The following is a 21,731-nucleotide window of genomic DNA, read 5'->3' on the forward strand; positions in this document are numbered from 1 at the left end:
TTCTTACATAAATTATGTTTTTTTTTTATTTTTTTTTAAATAATTTTTATTAAAAAATATTAATAAAAAAAGTTTTAATTTCTGGATTTTAGAATTTTGGATTTGGGGATTTGTACCTGTATTAGGTTTTCTTTCATGATTCAGATAGAGCATGAAATTGTAAGCAACTTTCTAATTTTCTCCTATTATCAAATTTTCTTGCCATCTTTATTTTAAAAGCAGGAATGTAATTCTTAGCAGCCAGCCCATTTTAGGTTCAGCACCACAGAAAGCGCTTGCTTATTGGAGGCTTACATTTTACCCACCAATAAGCAAGCATAACCCAGGTTCTCAACCAAAAATGGGCCGGCTCCTATGCATCACATTCCTGCTTTTTAAATAAAGATAGCAAAGGAACGAAGAAAAATTGATAATAGCAGTAAATTAGAAAGTTGCTTAAAATTGCCTGCTCTATCTAAAAAAAAATGGGTTTAGTGTCCCTTTAAGTTTGGGTAATTAAACTGTTTGCCAGTTAAATCTCTCGGTGGCTGCTGCATCTTCCTGTTACCTACTAATCAACCGTGGATGATCTTGACACTTAAGTTTAAGGCAATCAAGGAGTTATAGCAATGCTGAAAGTTCTGCAAACATTTTTTTTTCTTTTGTGATTCAGTTAGAGCAGCAATTTTAAGCAACTTTCTAATTTACTCCTACTATCAAATTTTTCTTCATTCTCTTGGTATCTTTTTTTGAAAAGCAAGAATGTAAGTATGATGCCGGCCCATTTTTGGTGAACAACCTGGGTTGTCCTTGCTGATTAGACAGCACCAATAAACAAGTGCTGTCCAGGGTCTGAACCAAAAATTGGCTGGCTCCTTAGCTTAGATGCCTTCTTTTTCAAATAAAGATAGCAAGAGAACGAAGAAAAATGTATAATAGGAGTAACCTTAGGAAGTTGCTTAAAATTGCATGCTCTCTATATGAATCACACAATTTGGGTTTCAGCGTCCCTTTAAGGTTAAGGTCCCACAAAGATTTTTAGAGGCTTTTTTTTTTTTTTTTTTTTTTTTTTTTATTAATCTTTATCAAATCTCAAGCAAAGATACAAAGAAAATATTCATACACTATGTACAGCGATACAGCGTAGAGAAGCAGTGGCAAATACAAAGTTGCAGATGTTATTACCAGGTATTGTAATAATGTATCTCTTACGTGAGAATTTTACATTTTTAGTCAATAATTCAAATAAACCACAAACTAATCTAAAGATATCAGTCCTTAGGTGGAAATACTGAGAAAGCGTTGTTGATACATTACATTCATTGTGTAAGATCAGCCTTGGGATGTGGGAAAAGGTACAGGGTTGCAGGTGGTATTACAAGTGAAGTACATAATAAAAAGACAATGATTTAACTAGGGTTGCACCGATACCATTTTTTTAAGACCGAGTACAAGTACCAATACTTTTTTTCAAATACTCACCGATACCAATTACCGATACCAATTACCGATACTTTTTTATGTCATGACAGTTTACCAAGCACAAAAAAGATTAATGATTTAAGATCGCTTCTTTATAATTATGAACTGTATCTCAAAAGACATTTTTAAATAATAAAACAGTTTTATGTGCTTGTTGTCACAAAGTTCACAGAACATGTTTATAAATAAAAATATTACAGTAACATATATTAATAATAACAATAAATAGCTTGCAGCAGCTGGGCCTGGAAAGCTATAATTTAAATGGGTGATTACTGGATGCAATTGGGTTGTAGGATGCCTTTATAACTCATCAATCAGACACTTGCACTTAATACAAAGTAATATAATTTAATTCTGAAAATAATATTGAGGAAGGAGTATCCCAGTAATCACCTTTGAGAAAAATGGGGCATTTGCATTCTACTGACTCAATAGAAAATAGGGCCGGTCTTCATATTTTTCCAGGGCTGCTTTTTATTCCCAGTCCAGCCCTGGCTAAGGATGTTCCTCAGAGTACAGTATGTTTTGAGCATAATTGTGCAAGATGAGAAGTAGCAGTATAACAGGTAATCTAGCAATTAGAATACATTTTTCAAAAGTTAGTGGCAAGTTCTTATTAAGGAATAGAAGCATCTCTGCATGTTCAGCTATAAGTCTGTTTCTGCTATTAGTAAGGACATTTGACGCTAAGCTGAACAGTCTCACTTTTCACACTACTGTATGGGGCAGAAAGATATTTTTGGGCCATTAAATCTCAGTTTATTAACTGCCCATTACTTCAGGGGTTTGTCTGAATGAGGTACAGTGATCTCTCCCCGGTAGGCTTCCAGCTGTAAAGTAGCAGCTTTTGGAGCACTGCTCTGACGTACAATAATACAAATAACAGTATTTTGTATTGGCAGAGCAAAAGTGAAAACTTTTAGTTAAGTCTCCACTCCAGCTTAAAATTAAATGGGAACATGCAGTTTGAAAAATGCCACAAGATGGCATATGGGTAGTAATAGGAGGTATCGGTTTAAGTATCGGTGCATTTGCACGAGTACAAGTACTCATGCAAATACTTGGTATCGGCACCGATACCGATACTAGTATCGGTATCTGTGCAACCCTAGATTTAACACCTACTCTGAATTTCAAATAAGCAGTAGATTTCTTTTTTTCTAATTTCCTTTTTCTCCCATTTTCCGGCCCCCTGTATCATGTGACAGACATCAGCCAATCACAGACTAGTTTACATTTTGCATATTAGTTAAGATTTAATTCAACTCTAAACTGACTGAACTAATTATCAACATTAAACTGGAGCAGTCTAAACTAAGACCAACTAGGTTCTCCTATCTAGTATGAGAGAGAGGCTAAAATAAATATATGTATGCATTTGCCTGTGTATAGAGGGAGCGATATGGAGATAGATTTATCTATCGCTATCTATATAACGAGAGAGAGATTTCCGTTGCACTATCCTAGTTATGTTATTTGAGCTGAATCATTTATTTATATTCACTTTATTTGAGCTGATATTCTATTATATATTAATAATAGTTACACGTTAATAATAATAATATTATTAATAATAATAATGATAATAATAAGAATATAATTAAAATAATACTTTATTTTTCTTTTTTTATATATTTATATCTCATGGTCCTTTTTAAACAACACAAATACCTTTAAATAAAATTCAGGGTGCTTTATATTTGATACATAGCCTGAGTCAGGACAAAAGACTCATCTACTTCATGTGAAGATTTAACTAGAATTACAGCAATTATAAGAAAACAACCTCTCTGGCCTTATTCACTCCTATCAGTACACACTGAAATTAATATCCGTGGCCAGTTGTATAATTATAAGGCAGGATGTCACATTTTGAATCATCTGTAGTTTTTAAAGGGTTGATCTTTATCGTAATCTGAGGTAAAATATCTTTACTGAGTGTCTATAATATTTCACCTTTCACCTGTAATTTTCCTGCCATATAATAATAAAAGAAAAAATAGATCAGTTTGCGTTTTGCTTGGGGCGACAAGACGGGGGTGATTTCATTTTACCATCTTTCTATAGCTCTATTGTGTTTCTGATGATGCAGGAGTCAGAATTGCTGCTATGGATAGCAAGTTGCTACACTGTTACGCGAGACGCTAATTAGACAGAAGTCGAGTCAAAAGGTCGTATCACCTTGAGGCGATTTGGCAGCGGGTAAAGTCCCAGAACTCAAATGATGACAACATTGGGTAGACGATTGTTTAGGGAACAGAGGACCTTTTGTTGAATGTGCCACGTCATTTTCTAACAATTTTAGCAAATTCTCCCTGGTTCTCCCACATCTGAGTTCTGAAGTTTTATCAAATTCAAACTTTTTCTTTCATGACTTAGACAGAGCATAAATTTTTTTTTAAAAGATTTCCATTTTAAAGGGACAGTTAAAGTGAAGGTCAATTTTGACGAATTAGTGCCCGGTTTTTAATAATCCTATTAAAAACAAGGGCACTTTAATAAATCAAAATTGACATTTCAAGCGTTTTTTTTTCCAAAAATTACCTTTTAATCCTGAAAGCTGCTCCATCGATTCCTCCGGCCGGCGGAAGCCTCAGCTTACGTCAGAAATGACGAATCAGGCTTTCTCTAATCACGGCGTTCCCCCCCCCCCCCAGGGGGGATCATGGCCTGAAGGAAAGCCGTGATTGGACGAAGCCGGATTCGTCATTTTGGAACTGCGAAGAGGGCTTGCGGCGGGCGAAGGAAGCGCTGCAGCGGCTCTCAGGATTAAAAGCTAAGTATTTGAAGAAAACGAGTGAAATGTCAATTTTGATGAATTAAAATGCCCTTGTTTTTAATAGGATTATTAAAAACCGGGCACTAATTCGTCAAAATTAACCTTAGACATTCATGATTGACACAGAGCAAACAAATTTTAAACAACTTTACAGTTTACTTTTATGATTTAATTTGCTTCCTTCTTTTGTTATACTTTTCTGAAAGGCTTATATAGGTAAACTCAGGAGCAGCAAAGAACCTAGGTTCTAGCTGCTGATTGGTGGCTGCATATATATACTGATTGTCATTGGCTCACCCGTGCGTTCAGTTAGAAACCAGTAGTGCATTGCTGCTCCTTCAACAAATGAGACCAAGAGAATGAAGCAAATTTGATAATAGAAGTAAAGTGGAAAATTGTTTAAAATTGTATGTTCCACCTAAATAATGAAAGAAAAATTTTGGGTTTTATGTCCCTTTAAGTCTGTTATCAAATTTGCTTTGCTCTAATGATATTCTTTGTTGAGATACCTAGGTAGGCAGCGTGCATGTCTGCAACACTACATGGAAGGATAAAGTGCTCTTGCAAATGTATACAATTCTTTCAAAACTGCTGCCATATAGTGCTTCATCCACGTGCACATTCCTGAGCCTACCTCCCTGCTTTTCAACAAAGGGTGCCTAGAGAATGAAGAGAAATTGATCATAGAAGTCATTTGGAAAGTAAAAGAAAAACATAATTTATGTAAGAACTTACCTGATAAATTCATTTCTTTCATATTAACAAGAGTCCATGAGCTAGTGACGTATGGGATATACATTCCTACCAGGAGGGGCAAAGTTTCCCAAACCTTAAAATGCCTATAAATACACCCCTCACCACACCCACAAATCAGTTTAACGAATAGCCAAGAAGTGGGGTGATAAGAAAAAAAGTGCGAAGCATATAAAATAAGGAATTGGAATAATTGTGCTTTATACAAAAAAATCATAACCACCACAAAAAAGGGTGGGCCTCATGGACTCTTGTTAATATGAAAGAAATGAATTTATCAGGTAAGTTCTTACATAAATTATGTTTTCTTTCATGTAATTAACAAGAGTCCATGAGCTAGTGACGTATGGGATAATGACTACCCAAGATGTGGATCTTTCCACACAAGAGTCACTAGAGAGGGAGGGATAAAATAAAGACAGCCAATTCCTGCTGAAAATAATCCACACCCAAAATAAAGTTTAACAAAAAACATAAGCAGAAGATTCAAACTGAAACCGCTGCCTGAAGAACTTTTCTACCAAAAACTGCTTCAGAAGAAGAAAATACATCAAAATGGTAGAATTTAGTAAAAGTATGCAAAGAGGACCAAGTTGCTGCTTTGCAGATCTGGTCAACCGAAGCTTCATTCCTAAACGCCCAGGAAGTAGATACTGACCTAGTAGAATGAGCTGTAATTCTCTGAGGCGGAATTTTACCCGACTCAACATAGGCAAGATGAATTAAAGATTTCAACCAAGATGCCAAAGAAATGGCAGAAGCTTTCTGGCCTTTCCTAGAACCGGAAAAGATAACAAATAGACTAGAAGTCTTACGGAAAGATTTCGTAGCTTCAACATAATATTTCAAAGCTCTAACAACATCCAAAGAATGCAACGATTTCTCCTTAGAATTCTTAGGATTAGGACATAATGAAGGAACCACAATTTCTCTACTAATGTTGTTGGAATTCACAACTTTAGGTAAAAATTCAAAAGAAGTTCGCAACACCGCCTTATCCTGATGAAAAATCAGAAAAGGAGACTCACAAGAAAGAGCAGATAATTCAGAAACTCTTCTAGCAGAAGAGATGGCCAAAAGGAACAAAACTTTCCAAGAAAGTAATTTAATGTCCAATGAATGCATAGGTTCAAACGGAGGAGCTTGAAGAGCTCCCAGAACCAAATTCAAACTCCAAGGAGGAGAAATTGACTTAATGACAGGTTTTATACGAACCAAAGCTTGTACAAAACAATGAATATCAGGAAGAATAGCAATCTTTCTGTGAAAAAGAACAGAAAGAGCGGAGATTTGTCCTTTCAAGGAACTTGCGGACAAACCCTTATCTAAACCATCCTGAAGAAACTGTAAAATTCTCGGTATTCTAAAAGAATGCCAAGAAAAATGATGAGAAAGACACCAAGAAATATAAGTCTTCCAGACTCTATAATATATCTCTCGAGATACAGATTTACGAGCCTGTAACATAGTATTAATCACGGGGACAGAGAAACATCTTTGACCAAGAATCAAGTGTTCAATCTCCATACCTTTAAATTTAAGGATTTCAGATCCGGATGGAAAAAAGGACCTTGTGACAGAAGGTCTGGTCTTAACGGAAGAGTCCATGGTTGGCAAGATGCCATCCGGACAAGATCCGCATACCAAAACCTGTGAGGCCATGCCGGAGCTATTAGTAGAACAAACGAGCATTCCCTCAGAATCTTGGAGATTACTCTTGGAAGAAGAACTAGAGGCGGAAAGATATAGGCAGGATGATACTTCCAAGGAAGTGATAATGCATCCACTGCCTCCGCCTGAGGATCCCGGGATCTGGACAGATACCTGGGAAGTTTCTTGTTTAGATGAGAGGCCATCAGATCTATCTCTGGGAGCCCCCACATTTGAACAATCTGAAGAAATACCTCTGGGTGAAGAGACCATTCGCCCGGATGCAACGTTTGGCGACTGAGAAAATCCGCTTCCCAATTGTCTACACCTGGGATATGAACCGCAGAGATTAGACAGGAGCTGGATTCCGCCCAAACCAAAATTCGAGATACTTCTTTCATAGCCAGAGGACTGTGAGTCCCTCCTTGATGATTGATGTATGCCACAGTTGTGACATTGTCTGTCTGAAAACAAATGAACGATTCTCTCTTCAGAAGAGGCCAAAACTGAAGAGCTCTGAAAACTGCACGGAGTTCCAAGATATTGATCGGTAATCTCACCTCCTGAGATTCCCAAACTCCTTGTGCCGTCAGAGATCCCCACACAGCTCCCCAACCTGTGAGACTTGCATCTGTTGAAATTACAGTCCAGGTCGGAAGAACAAAAGAAGCCCCCTGAATTAAACGAAGGTGATCTGTCCACCACGTTAGAGAGTGCCGAACAATCGGTTTTAAAGATATTAATTGATATATCTTCGTGTAATCCCTGCACCATTGGTTCAGCATACAGAGCTGAAGAGGTCGCATGTGAAAACGAGCAAAGGGGATCGCGTCCGATGCAGCAGTCATAAGACCTAGAATTTCCATGCATAAGGCTACCGAAGGGAATGATTGAGACTGAAGGTTTCGACAGGCTGTAATCAATTTTAGACGTCTCTTGTCTGTTAAAGACAGAGTCATGGACACTGAATCTATCTGGAAACCCAGAAAGGTTACCCTTGTTTGAGGAATCAAAGAACTTTTTGGTAAATTGATCCTCCAACCATGATCTTGAAGAAACAACACAAGTCGATTCGTATGAGACTCTGCTAAATGTAAAGACTGAGCAAGTACCAAGATATCGTCCAAATAAGGAAATACCACAATGCCCTGTTCTCTGATTACAGACAGAAGGGCACCGAGAATCTTTGTGAAAATTCTTGGAGCTGTAGCAAGGCCAAACGGTAGAGCCACAAATTGGTAATGCTTGTCTAGAAAAGAGAATCTCAGGAACTGATAATGATCTGGATGAATCGGAATATGCAGATATGCATCCTGTAAATCTATTGTGGACATATAATTCCCTTGCTGAACAAAAGGCAATATAGTCCTTACAGTTACCATCTTGAACGTTGGTATCCTTACATAACGATTCAATAATTTTAGATCCAGAACTGGTCTGAAGGAATTCTCCTTCTTTGGTACAATGAAGAGATTTGAATAAAACCCCATCCCCTGTTCCGGAACTGGAACTGGCATAATTACTCCAGCCAACTCTAGATCTGAAACACAATTCAGAAATGCTTGAGCTTTCACTGGATTTACTGGGACACGGGAAAGAAAAAATCTCTTTGCATTAGGTCTCATCTAGAAACCAATTCTGTACCCTTCTGAAACAATGTTCTGAATCCAAAGATTGTGAACAGAATTGATCCAAATTTCTTTGAAAAAACGTAACCTGCCCCCTACCAGCTGAACTGGAATGAGGGCCGTACCTTCATGTGAACTTAGAAGCAGGCTTTGCCTTTCTAGCAGGCTTGGATTTATTCCAGACTGGAGATGGTTTCCAAACTGAAACTGCTCCTGAGGACGAAGGATCAGGCTTTTGTTCTTTGTTGAAACGAAAGGAACGAAAACGATTGTTAGCCCTGTTTTTACCTTTAGACTTTTTATCCTGAATCCAAAGATTGTGAACAGAATTGATCCAAATTTCTTTGAAAAAACGTAACCTGCCCCCTACCAGCTGAACTGGAATGAGGGCCGTACCTTCATGTGAACTTAGAAGCAGGCTTTGCCTTTCTAGCAGGCTTGGATTTATTCCAGACTGGAGATGGTTTCCAAACTGAAACTGCTCCTGAGGACGAAGGATCAGGCTTTTGTTCTTTGTTGAAACGAAAGGAACGAAAACGATTGTTAGCCCTGTTTTTACCTTTAGACTTTTTATCCTGTGGTAAAAAAGTTCCTTTCCCACCAGTAACAGTTGAAATAATAGAATCCAACTGAGAACCAAATAATTTGTTTCCCTGGAAAGAAATGGAAAGTAGAGTTGATTTAGAAGCCATATCAGCATTCCAGGTCTTAAGCCATAAAGCTCTTCTGGCTAAGATAGCCAGAGACATAAATCTAACATCAACTCTAATAATATCAAAAATGGCATCACAGATGAAATTATTAGCATGCTGGAGAAGAATAATAATATCATGAGAATCACGATTTGTTACTTGTTGCGCTAGAGTTTCCAACCAAAAAGTTGAAGCTGCAGCAACATCAGCCAATGATATAGCAGGTCTAAGAAGATTACCTGAACATAGATAAGCTTTTCTTAGAAAAGATTCAATTTTTCTATCTAAAGGATCCTTAAACGAGGTACCATCTGACGTAGGAATGGTAGTACGTTTAGCAAGGGTAGAAATAGCCCCATCAACTTTAGGGATTTTGTCCCAAAATTCTAACCTGTCAGGCGGAACAGGATATAATTGCTTAAAACGTTTAGAAGGAGTAAATGAATTACCCAATTTATCCCATTCCTTAGCAATTACTGCAGAAATAGCATTAGGAACAGGAAAGACTTCTGGAATAACCGCAGGAGCTTTAAAAACCTTATCCAAACGTATAGAATTAGTATCAAGAGGACTAGAATCCTCTATTTCTAAAGCAATTAGTACTTCTTTAAGTAAAGAGCGAATAAATTCCATCTTAAATAAATATGAAGATTTATCAGCATCAATCTCTGAGATAGAATCCTCTGAACCAGAAGAGTCCAAAGAATCAGAATGATGGTGTTCATTTAAAAATTCATCTGTAGAGAGAGAAGATTTAAAAGACTTTTTACGTTTACTAGAAGGAGAAATAACAGACAAAGCCTTCTTTATGGATTCAGAAACAAAATCTCTTATGTTATCAGGAACATTCTGCACCTTAGATGTTGAGGGAACTGCAACAGGCAATGGTACTTTACTAAAGGAAATATTATCTGCTTTAACAAGTTTGTCATGACAATTATTACAAACAACAGCTGGAGGAATAGCTACCAAAAGTTTACAGCAGATACACTTAGCTTTGGTAGATCCAGCAGGCAGTGGTTTTCCTGTAGTATCTTCTGGCTCAGATGCAACGTGAGACATCTTGCAATATGTAAGAGAAAAAACAACATATAAAGCAAAATAGATCAAATTCCTTATAAGACAGTTTCAGGAATGGGAAAAAAATGCCAAACATCAAGCTTCTAGCAACCAGAAGCAAATGAAAAATGAGACTGAAATAATGTGGAGACAAAAGCGACGCCCATATTTTTTGGCGCCAAATAAGACGCCCACATTATTTGGCGCCTAAATGCTTTTGGCGCCAAAAATGACGCCACATCCGGAACGCCGACATCTTTGGCGCAAAATAACGTCAAAAATGACGCAACTTCCGGCGACACGTATGACGCCGGAAACGGAAAAGAATTTTTGCGCCAAAAAAGTCCGCGCCAAGAATGACGCAATAAAATGAAGCATTTTCAGCCCCCGCGAGCCTAACAGCCCACAGGGAAAAAAGTCAAATTTTTGAGGTAAGGAAAAATATGATAATTGAAAGCATAATCCCAAATATGAAACTGACTGTCTGGAAATAAGGAAAGTTGAACATTCTGAGTCAAGGCAAATAAATGTTTGAATACATATATTTAGAACTTTATAAATAAAGTGCCCAACCATAGCTTAGAGTGTCACAGAAAATAAGATTTACTTACCCCAGGACACTCATCTACATGTTTGTAGAAAGCCAAACCAGTACTGAAACGAGAATCAGCAGAGGTAATGGTAAATATAAGAGTATATCGTCGATCTGAAAAGGGAGGTAAGAGATGAATCTCTACGACCGATAACAGAGAACCTTATGAAATAGACCCCATAGAAGGAGATCACTGCATTCAATAGGCAATACTCTCCTCACATCCCTCTGACATTCACTGCACGCTGAGAGGAAAACCGGGCTCCAACTTGCTGCGGAGCGCATATCAACGTAGAATCTAGCACAAACTTACTTCACCACCTCCCTTGGAGGCAAAGTTTGTAAAACTGATTTGTGGGTGTGGTGAGGGGTGTATTTATAGGCATTTTAAGGTTTGGGAAACTTTGCCCCTCCTGGTAGGAATGTATATCCCATACGTCACTAGCTCATGGACTCTTGTTAATTACATGAAAGAAAGAAATGAGTTTTATGACCCTTTTAAAAAGATTAAGTCTTGCTCCTTAAAGGGACATTCCAAAATTGGAATCCACATAAATGCATTTGTTTTGAATAGAAGCATTTTTGTAATAAACATGTTCAAGCAAAAATGTTTCTAATAAAAGCTTTAGATATTTCAAAAGTGTATTTAAGTATGCACTGTGCACCAGCATTTTAAACACAGCACTTGCTCAGAGAGCCTAAGGTGCTTGTAATGACTTAATTTGTTAATTGCTGATATGATGCAATCCCCACTTGTGCTCTGAGCAGCTGCAGTATTTAGAATGCTGGCGCACAGAGAATATCTAGCTATGCCTCACATGCACGTGCAGAGAAAAATGTTAACACTAAGAGCTCAATTTATCAATCAGGGGCAGACATATTCATGTTCAAATTTAATGCTGCACACGTGCGCTCCTTTGCGCTCAAGCACAACACTGCCCGCGAACAGCAAATCATGCGCGGGCAGGAGCTGTCAGTCTCACTGGTCGGAAGAGACTGGGGAGATTTAAATTCTCCACCTAAGAGGCGGAGAACAGAGTAGGGAAGCAGCGGTCTAATGACTGCTGCTTGATAAATTGTGGCGGCAGGTTTGCTTGTGCGAACCTGCCTTTAAAGTGAAGAGCAGGGCTTGATAAATCTAGCCCTATAACTGAACTTTTACTAGAAGCATTTTTTGCCAATACATGTATATCGCAAATATGTTACTATTCAAAGGTGTAATTAATCTGTGTGCATTTAAAGGGATATAATACTCATATGCTAAATCACTTGAAACTGATGCAGCATTACTGTAAAAAGCTGACAGGAAAATATCACCTGAGCATCTCTATGTAAAAAGGAAGATATTTACCTCAGTTTCCTCAGCTCACCAGAGTAAGTGCTGTGTAAAAAGTTATACTTCAACAGCTGTCCAGCTGCAGGTAAACATTTTTGTTGAAGAAATGAACAGCAGCCAATCAGCATCAGCAGTACTGAGGTCATGAACTCTTTTTCTGTGATCTCATGAGATTTCACTTAAAGGGGCAGTAAACCTGGACATTTTTTTATAATTCTGCACATAGTGCAGAATTATATAACATTATCTTAGCTAAACTTTATGCAACATAATATTGACGGTGAAATTTGATTAACAAAAAGAGGGTTTTTCAGACCACCGCCTGCTCTGTCTGATAGCGGGAGCGAGCTGCATTGAGTGTAATGGCGCGATCGGGCCGGGCTGTGACTAGACAGCTGCCCAGATGCGCTCAGGGGGGAAACCAGACCCGCTCGGTAGAGCAAGACCAGCGGTCTGAAAAACCCTCTTTTTAAATCAAATTTCACCGGCCATATTATGTTGCGTAAAGTTTGGCTAAGATAATGGTATATAATTCTGCACTATGTGCAGAATTATATAACATTATTTTCGAGGTTTACTGCCCCTTTAACTCTCATGAGATTTCATAGTAAACTTCCTTAAACTGAATAGGGAAATAACACGAGTGTGCATGAGGCTCACTCCCTTGCCTATCCCGGGAGAGACATACTGATTTGCTGCCTAAAGTCCTTTGCAATGGGGTTTGAATACTTAGAACATTTTGTGGTAAAATATCTTTATTTTTTACCTAGAGATGTTCAGGTGATATTTTCTAGTCCGCTTTTTACAGCTATGCTGCATCAGTTTCAAGCATTTTAACATTTGTGTATCATGGCCCTTTAATCTTTGTCTGGAATGCCCCTTTAAGATAGTAAAAGAGCATTTGAGTTCATGCATAGCCTTACACCTATGCAACACAACTAGGTCCTGTGCCTGTGACATCAGAATTTGGTTTTGGGTGTGGTATGTTCTATGGTGTGATGCCTTCTCAATGCTTTGGTATCCAAATATTTTATTAGCAAATCCATGATCCCTGGATTTCTGGTGGGAGCGTATGACCCCTCCAAAATCTCTGGTTGTGAGAAATATATGAAAAATTTAGGCAAATGTCCTACTGCCTATGGCTGCAAAGAAGCTAAATACATTACTGCTGGCAGTTTAGGTGTTAAAAATGGATTGAGAATGACGGCAGTGTAACTCAAGAATAGAAGGCTTTGAAACGCATACAGCGTCTACTAATCTCATTTTTACCTCTGTGATTACCTTGTATCTAAACCACTGCCCCTTATTTCAGTTCTTTTGGCAGACTTGCATTTTAGCCAATCGGTGCCAACCCATAAATAACTCCACAGGAGTGAGCACAATGTTACCTTATGGCCTGCATGAACTAGCGCCCTCTAGCTGTGAAAAACTTTCAAAATGCACTGAAATAAGAGACAGCCTTCAAGGGTTTAGAATTTAGCATGCGAGCCTACCTAAGTTTAGCTTTCAACAAGGAATACCAAGAGAACAAAGCTCTGCCTCTGCTAGCGTGCTAGGGAAGTCCTGCTTGTGCCAACGTGCTAGGGGAGTTTTAAAGCTGATAAATGTAATACTTTTTATGTATACATATTGTATTTCTCTTTTAATTTGCTAAGGATTCATATCATTATTTGTATAATGCCACAAAATTCAGTAGCGCTGAGTAGAAAAGTAGGGGTCTACAATGACAGATTTGTGGTAAATACATAAAAGACTAAACAAAACTAATAAAGGAGATGGAAAATCCTTCTACAAAGAGCTTACAGTCTACAGGTTGAAGATACAGAGGGTTGGGGGGGTAGCTTGTCACTTGGGTTGTAGTAGCAGAGAATCAAGGAAATTATAGCTTCACACATGCTGCAACTACAAATGCCTTGATATTGCTGAATTTGTTTTCTTTTTAGTGTAGACTTCCACATCTATTTTAAATATTTTTTATTTTTTTTTAATAACTTATTAAATTTGTAGGACATCAGGAGCCAGGCGTTAGAGGCTGAGAGTAAACCCAACGGGCCACAATACTGCAAGATGCTTCTAGTTGCCATTACATCAGAATATGTAATTAGTCGCTTTCCCCAATTACCATCAGTTGTCAAAAAATATTTTTTGGAAAGTTAGCAAAAGCTTTAAAAAAAGAAAAAGGTAAATGAGAAAACTGGGGCATGATGTCCTGAAATGCTGGAACATTCAGTCTCATTATCCAACAGTGACATTGTAACGCCCCAATCAAGGTTCTCTCTCTCTCTGAAGTGGAGGGAGCTGCACTAGGCGAACAGAATCGGTCGCTCGTAGCTTGACAGTTAGTATGGGAGGGGAACAGGAACTACGATTTTCCCATTGTGCTTTTAAAACTTTTATACTTTTTGTCCTTGTCAGAAAGTACAGTTCTGTCAGCTGAAGGCGGCCCTGGAAATTGACTGGACCAGCGAGAAAGCAAAATCTTCTCTAAAAAAGACGCCCAGTGATTTCTTCCTTATGCAAGGTAAGAAAAATGTTACAATTAAAAGTTAAAGGGCAATTTTAATTATTTTATTTTCTCTATTGCAGCTGAAATTTTTTTTTTTTTTCATTTTTGTTTTGTTTGCTGTACATGTATCGTATGTCCATGTTATACTCTAAAAAAAAAATGTACTGGTATGTTGTCCGTGTGTATAGATAGATATAGAGATAGATATAGATAGATAGATAGATAATATAAATATATATATATATAAATATATATATATATATATATATATATATATATATATATATATATATATATATATATATATATATATATATATAGAGAATACATTTTTTAAATATATTTTATATTATAATTTACATGTATATTTAGTTTATTAAAGTTTACGTTAAAAAAAAAAAAGTTTGGTAGTCATATTTACTTTCTCGCATTTTATATTAATGCGTATCACAATTTTTTTACTTCACATGTTGTTCAAAAACATGAACTTTCTGTTTATTAAAACAAATTAAAAATAAACCACTTTAAAGGGGATAGGTCAAATTTAAATGTGTACATGTGCATTTCAATTTGAAATTGAAGCATTTATGCAATATATTTTAATTAGCAAAAATGATTCTAGTGAAAGTTATTAATGTTTTAAGTGGAATATGCACATTTGCTGTGAAGGCCTATGTACCAGCATTCAAACAACACACCTTCTCAGAGAGCTTGCTGTAGTGTGTATTGCATAAGTGGAAACCTAATTTGTGTCATACAGCTGAATTTTTGAGGTGTGGTGTTTGAATCCTCTTGTATGGACCGTCACAGCATACATGCGTATGACGCTTAAAAACAGCAATAACTTTTGCTAGAAGCATTTTTGCTAATGGTTGCATATTGCATAAATGTTTATATTTAAAATTTAAATGTACCCATGCACTGCATTAGCCTTGTTTTCAAAAGAAAACCAATATGGTTTTCAAGAAAAGTAGCACATGCAGTTAAGACAAAAAACAGACAGTCTATAAAAAATTCAAACACATTGGCTCAGAAGAGAATCGGTCTTTTACAACAGATTGTAAAGATAGTGAGATTCTATTAAGGGATGTTACTTTAAAGGGACAGTCTACACCAGAATTGTTATTGTTTCAAAAGATAGACAACGCCTTTATTACCCATTCCCCAGCTTTGCACAACCAACATTGTTATATTAATATACTTTATAACCTTTAATAATATAATATATATATATATATATATATATATATATATAATATACTTTATAAGACTTTATCAAAAATAAAAGTAATTACATCCGTGAATCTAGATAATAATTATCAAATGGTTATAAGAGACCTTTGATCCATTGGGGCCTATTTATTAAATGCCTGTCCTATATGATCCGATCAGCGGATAATGCCCGACAGACATCGCTGAATGCAGAGAACAATACCCTCTCAGCATTGCACCAGCAGCTCTTGTGAACTGCTGGTGCAACTCCGCCCCCTACAGATTTGTGGCGAATCGGCCACCAGCAGGGGGTGTCAATCAACCCGATCATATTCGATCTGGTTAATTTCACGCCAGTTCTGTCCGCCTCAGAGCAGGCGGACAGGTTATAACTGGTGTTTCTGGCGAGTCTGAAGGCTCGCCAGAAACACGGCCCTTTAAGCTCCATACGGAACTTGATAAATGGGCCCCATTAGCCGATTTATTTAAAGGGACAGTCTACTTCAGAATTTTTGTTTAAAAAGACAGATAATCCCTTTATTACCCATTCCCCAGTTTTGCATAACAAACACGGTTATATTAATGTACTTTTTACCTCTGTGATTAACTTTTATCTTAGCCTTTGCAGACTGCCCCTTTATTTCACGTCTTTTGATAGACTTGCATTTTAACCAGTCAGTGATAAATGTTATCTATGACATACATGAACTAGCGCTGTCTAGCTGTGAAAACTATCAAAATGATAATAGAGATAATAGGCGGCCTTTGAGGTCTTAGAAATTAGCATATGAGTCTACCTAGGTTTAGTCTTCACCAAAGAGAAAGCAAATTTAATTTTAAAAAAATTGGAAAGTTGTTTAAAATTTGCATGTCCTATCTATGGAAGTTTAATTTTGAATAGACTTTCACTTTAATCAGTCACAGTTAACAGCAGCAGTTGTTCCAGAAGGTTGGAAAATTGCTAATGTAGTCCCTCTTCTAAAAAAATGGTAGTAGGGAAGATTCTGCTAACTATAGGCCACTCAGTTTGTCCTCAATTGCAGGGAAATTAATGACGGCTCTTTTGAAGGAAAGACTTGTGTCTTACCTTCAGACAAACAACTTTGAAGACAAAGGACAGCATGGTTTCACTGCTGGAAAATCATGTCACACTAATTGATGTCACATCTAATTGATTTCTTTGACCATGTAACTAAATTTAATAGACCAAGGAGGAGCCGTAGATGTTGAATATCTAGAGTTTAGCTAAGCATTTGACATGGCTGGCTTAAAGGGACTTAATACTCATGCTAAATCACTTGAAACTGATGCAGTATAACTGTAAAAAGCTGACAGGAAAATATCACCTGAGCATTTCTATGTAAAAAAGGAAGATATTTTACCTCACAATCTCCTCCGCTCAGCAGAGTAAGTGCTGTGTAAAAATATATAATTCAGCTGCTTCCCAGCTGCAGGTAAAAAATAAATAAAAAAATGAGGAAATGAACAGCAGCCTTTCAGCACCAACAGTGATGAGGTCATGAACTCTTTTATTGTGATCTCATGAGATTTTTTAATAGTAAACTTCCTTAAACTGAATATGGAAATAAGATGAGTGTTCACGAAGCTCGCTTCTTTTCCTGTCCCAGGACAGACATACTGATTCGCTGCTTAGAAGTCCTTTACAATGGGATGTGGCTACTGAGAAACTTTTGAGGTAAAATATCTTCCTTTTTTACATAGAGATGTTCAGGTGATATTTTCTAGTCAGCTTTTTAGAGCTATGCTGCATCACTTTCAAGTATTTCAACATTTGGGTATCATGGCCTTTTAAGGATAGATGTCAGAGGGTTTCAATTAATGGAGTAGATTCAAATGATGGGTCTGTTACTAGTGGTGTTCCCCAAGGGTCAGTTCTTGGGCCTGTTTTGTTAGTGATATTGGAAGTGGGCTTAAAGTGTCAGTAAACCTAAAAAATAATGTTATATAATTCTGCACATAGTGCAGAATTATATAACATTATATTAGTGTTATCGTTATAAAACTTAATATTCCCTTTGAATTTTTTTAAAATATGGCTGTTTCTCTGTCTGACAGCAGGAGCGAGCTGCACTTAGTGTAATGGCGCGGTCGGGCCGGGCGGGGCTGTGACTATACAGCTGGCCCGATGCGCTGTGTAATAAAAACAGACCCGCTCAGAAGAGCACAGAGAGTGGGTCTGAAAAACAGCCATATTTTAAAAAAAATTCAAAGGGAATATTAAGTTTTATAACAATAACACTAATATAATGTTACATAATTCTGCACTATGTGCAGAATTATATAACATTATTTTTTAGGTTTACTGGCCCTTTAAGGGGAAGATTTGCTTGTTTGCTGATGATACAAATTTTTTTTTAACATTGGTGATGTTCCAGGAGGGGTTGATCAAATGAATTAAAAAAACTGGAGGACTGGGAAAATAAATGGGATCTAAAATGTAATATTACCAAGAGCAAAATTAAGCATATAGGATCCAAAATACCAAAGGCCAATTATAGTCTCAACTGACTATAGGAACGGGACTTGGGAATAATTATTTCAGATTATTTAAAATTCGGTAGACTTTATGCGCCAGAAGGCCAGTAGAATACTTGGTTGCATTGGGAGAGGTATTGGTAGCAGAAATAGTAAGGTTCTTATACCACTTTACAGATCATTAGTTAGGCCTCATCTGGGATATTGTGTACAGTTTTGCAGACCATATCTTCAGAAAGCTATAAATAAACTAGAAGCTGTCCAAAAGAGGGCTACTAAAATGGTACAGGGTCTAAAATATAAAACGTACAAAGAAAGACTCTATGCTCTAAATATGTATAGTTTAGAGCACGGGTGGGCAATTATCGGCTCTCCAGATGTTATGGACTACATCTCCCATAATGCTCTTTCAGCCATAATGTTGGCAAAGCTTCATGGGAGATGTAGTCCATAACATCTGGAAGGCTGATAGTTGCCCACCTCTGGTTTAGAGGATAGAAGGGAAGGAGGTGACATGATAGAAACCTTCAAATATATTAAGGGAATTAAAGTGTTTGTAAGTTTAACTATTTAAAACCCAGTATCTAAAAATACTCTTAAAGGGACATGAAACCCAACATGTTTTTTTTCATGATTCAGATAGAGAATACAATTTCAAACAACTTTCCAGTTTACTTCTATTATTTAATTTGCTTCCTTCTCTTGTTATCCTTTGCTGAAAGGTTTATCTAGGCAAGTTCAGGAGCAGCAGAGAACCTAGGTTCTATCTGTTGATTGGTGGCTGCATATATATATACCGATTGTGATTGGCTCACCCATGTGTTCAGTTAGAAACCAGTAGTGCATTGCTGCTCCTTCAACAAATGATACCAAGAGAATGAAACAAATTAGATAATAGAAGTAAATTAGAAAGTTGTTTAAAATTGTATTCTCTATCTGAATCATGAAAGAAAGTTTTTGTGTTTCATGTCCTTTTAAAAACAGGGGCACTAATTCATTAAACTTTTTTTTTTTTTTAAGTACCTACCTTTTCGCTACTGTAAACAGACAGTAATAAAACAGTATTTTTCATATGGATGACGAATCCAGCTTCCTCCAATCGTTGCGTACCCCACAAGCTGGACACCAATGGGGGCTCGCAACGATTGGAGGAAGCCAGATTTGTCATCAATCTGCAAAATACAGAAGATGATGAGGGTGGAGGATCAGTGGTTTGTTTACAGTAACGGAAAGGTACATTTTTTTTTGTTTTTTTGTTTTAAAGGGTCATTGTAAAGGAAGATTTTAATATAACATTTTTTTTTGTTTAGTAAAATGAAAACTTTGCAATATAGTTTAAGTATTTATTTTGTCCCCCTTTTTTGTAATTGAATTCTGAAAATTATGGGCTCGAAGTGCAATTTTAGAGCTCTGGATTAAAGTGAATGTCAATTTTGATGCTAAAGTGCCCGTTTTTAAAAATGGGCACTTTACTTCATCAAAATTTACATTTCACTCCTGTTGTGAAAAAACATACCTTTTTAATCTAGACAGCCGCTCCAGCTTCCTCCACCCATCGCAAAGCCTCTTCCTGGGTCTAAAATCAGGAATCCGGCTTCCTCCAATCACGGCGTTGAATCAGACACAGATTCCCCCGGGGGGGGGGAGGAGCCGTGATTGAAGGATGACCGATCCATCATTTCTGACATCAGAAATGGCTTTGCGACGACCGGAGGAAGCTGGAGCTGCTGTCAAGTTTAAAAGGTAAGCTTTTTTTTTTCACAACACGAGTGAAATGTAAATTTTGATGAATTAAAGTGCCCCTGTTTTTAATCAAATTTTTAAAAACCGGGCACTTCAGCATCAAAATTTATATTCACTTTAACACCGCTGTGTTCCACACAGTCATTGGATGCACACTCTAGTAACACATTTATAACTTTCCCTGATTGGCCTCAGCAGAGAAGGAAAAGAAGGCGGCGCCCATTGCTTTGTGCACACTAAAACTTTACTTTTCACCCCCCCCCCCCGATATTTAAACAACTAATATAATAAATTTAAAAAAATCAGCTGCATATTATCAACTAAAATATAAAAAATGTAATTAATCTTTCTAGCATTTACTTAGTATTATTTGTTTATTTAGTATTTGTCCCTCTAAACGCTTTGATGCATGTGACAAGAATAGGCTGTCATACAAATTGCTGCCTGTTAGCACATGACGACCCATAAAGCATCAGTAAATGCAGCAGATTTGTATAAACTACAATCGGATAATGAAATCACAATGCAATAATCCTTGGTCTGAACTTTAAATGAGTAGTAGATTTTTTTTTTTTAATCTGACAAATTTCAAAGTTATGTCTATTTTCACTCCCCCGTATCATGTGACAGCCATCAGCCAATCACAAATGCATATACAGTTGTGCTCATAAGTTTACATACCCTAGCAGAATTTATAATTTCTTGGCCATTTTTTTTTTTTTTTTGAGAATATGAATGATAACACAAAAACTTTTCTTTCACTCATGGTTAGTGTTTGGTTGAAGCCATTTATTATCAATCAACTGTGTTTACTCTTCTTAAATCATAATGACAACAGAAACTACCCAAATGACCCTGATCAAAAGTTTACATACCCCAGTTCTTAATACCGTCTATTTCCCCCTTTAAGATCACTGACAGCTTGAAGTCTTTTGTGGTATTTGTGGATGAGGATCTTTATCTTCTCAGATGGTAAAGCTGCCCATTCTTCCTGGCAAAAAGCCTCCAGTTCCTGTAAATTCTTGGGCTGTCTTGCATGAACTGCACGTTTGAGATCTCCCCAGAGTGGCTCAATGATATTGAGGTCAGGAGACTGAGATGGCCACTCCAGAACCTTCACTTTATTCTGCTGTAGCCAATGACAGGTCAACTTGGCCTTGTGTTTAGGATCATTGTCATGTTGGAATGTCCAAGTACGTCCCATGCAAATTTTCCTCCAGTATTTTTGATAACATACTGCATTCATCTTGCCATCAATTCTCATCAAATTTCCTTTTTATAGCTCACACATCCCCAAAACATCAGCGATCCACCTCCGTGTTTCACAGTAGGAATGGTGTAACTTTCACCATAGGCCTTGTTTACTCCTCTCGAAATGTAGCATTTATGGTTGTGGCCAATAAGCAGAATTTTGGTCCCATCACTCCAAATTACTTTGTGCCAGAAGGTTTGAGGCTTGTCTCTGTGCTGTTTGGCGTATTGTAAGTGGGATACTTTGTGGCATTTGCGTAGTAATGGCTTTCTTCTGGCGACTCGACCATGCAGCCCATCTTTCTTCAAGTGCCTCATTGTGCATCTTGAAACAGCCACACCTCATGTTTTCAGAGAATCTTGTATTTCACCTGAAGTTATTTGTGGGTTTTTCTTTGCATCCCGAACAATTGTCCTGGCAGTTGTGGCTGATATTTTAGTTGGTCTACCTGACCGTGGTTTGGTTTCAACAGAACCCCTCATTTTCCACTTCTTGATTAGAGTTTGAACATTGCTGATTTACATTCTCAATTCCTTGGATATCTTTTTATATCCCTTTCCTGTTTTATA

The 21,731-nt window shown here is 37.2% G+C and overlaps 1 protein-coding gene across 1 annotated transcript in view; it reads left to right on the forward strand.

Annotated features, from left to right (window-relative positions):
• SAE1 (SUMO1 activating enzyme subunit 1) overlaps positions 1-21,731 on the forward strand; it is a gene marked incomplete in the record, with an annotated part of 154,229 nt that overhangs the window by 87,025 nt on the left and 45,473 nt on the right. The window contains 1 exon segment of the mRNA XM_053721822.1: positions 14,369-14,474. Within this exon segment, the coding sequence (XP_053577797.1) occupies positions 14,369-14,474 (106 nt within the window).

This window comes from Bombina bombina, chromosome 7 (assembly GCF_027579735.1).
Source record: "Bombina bombina isolate aBomBom1 chromosome 7, aBomBom1.pri, whole genome shotgun sequence".
Classification (NCBI taxonomy): domain Eukaryota; kingdom Metazoa; phylum Chordata; class Amphibia; order Anura; family Bombinatoridae; genus Bombina; species Bombina bombina.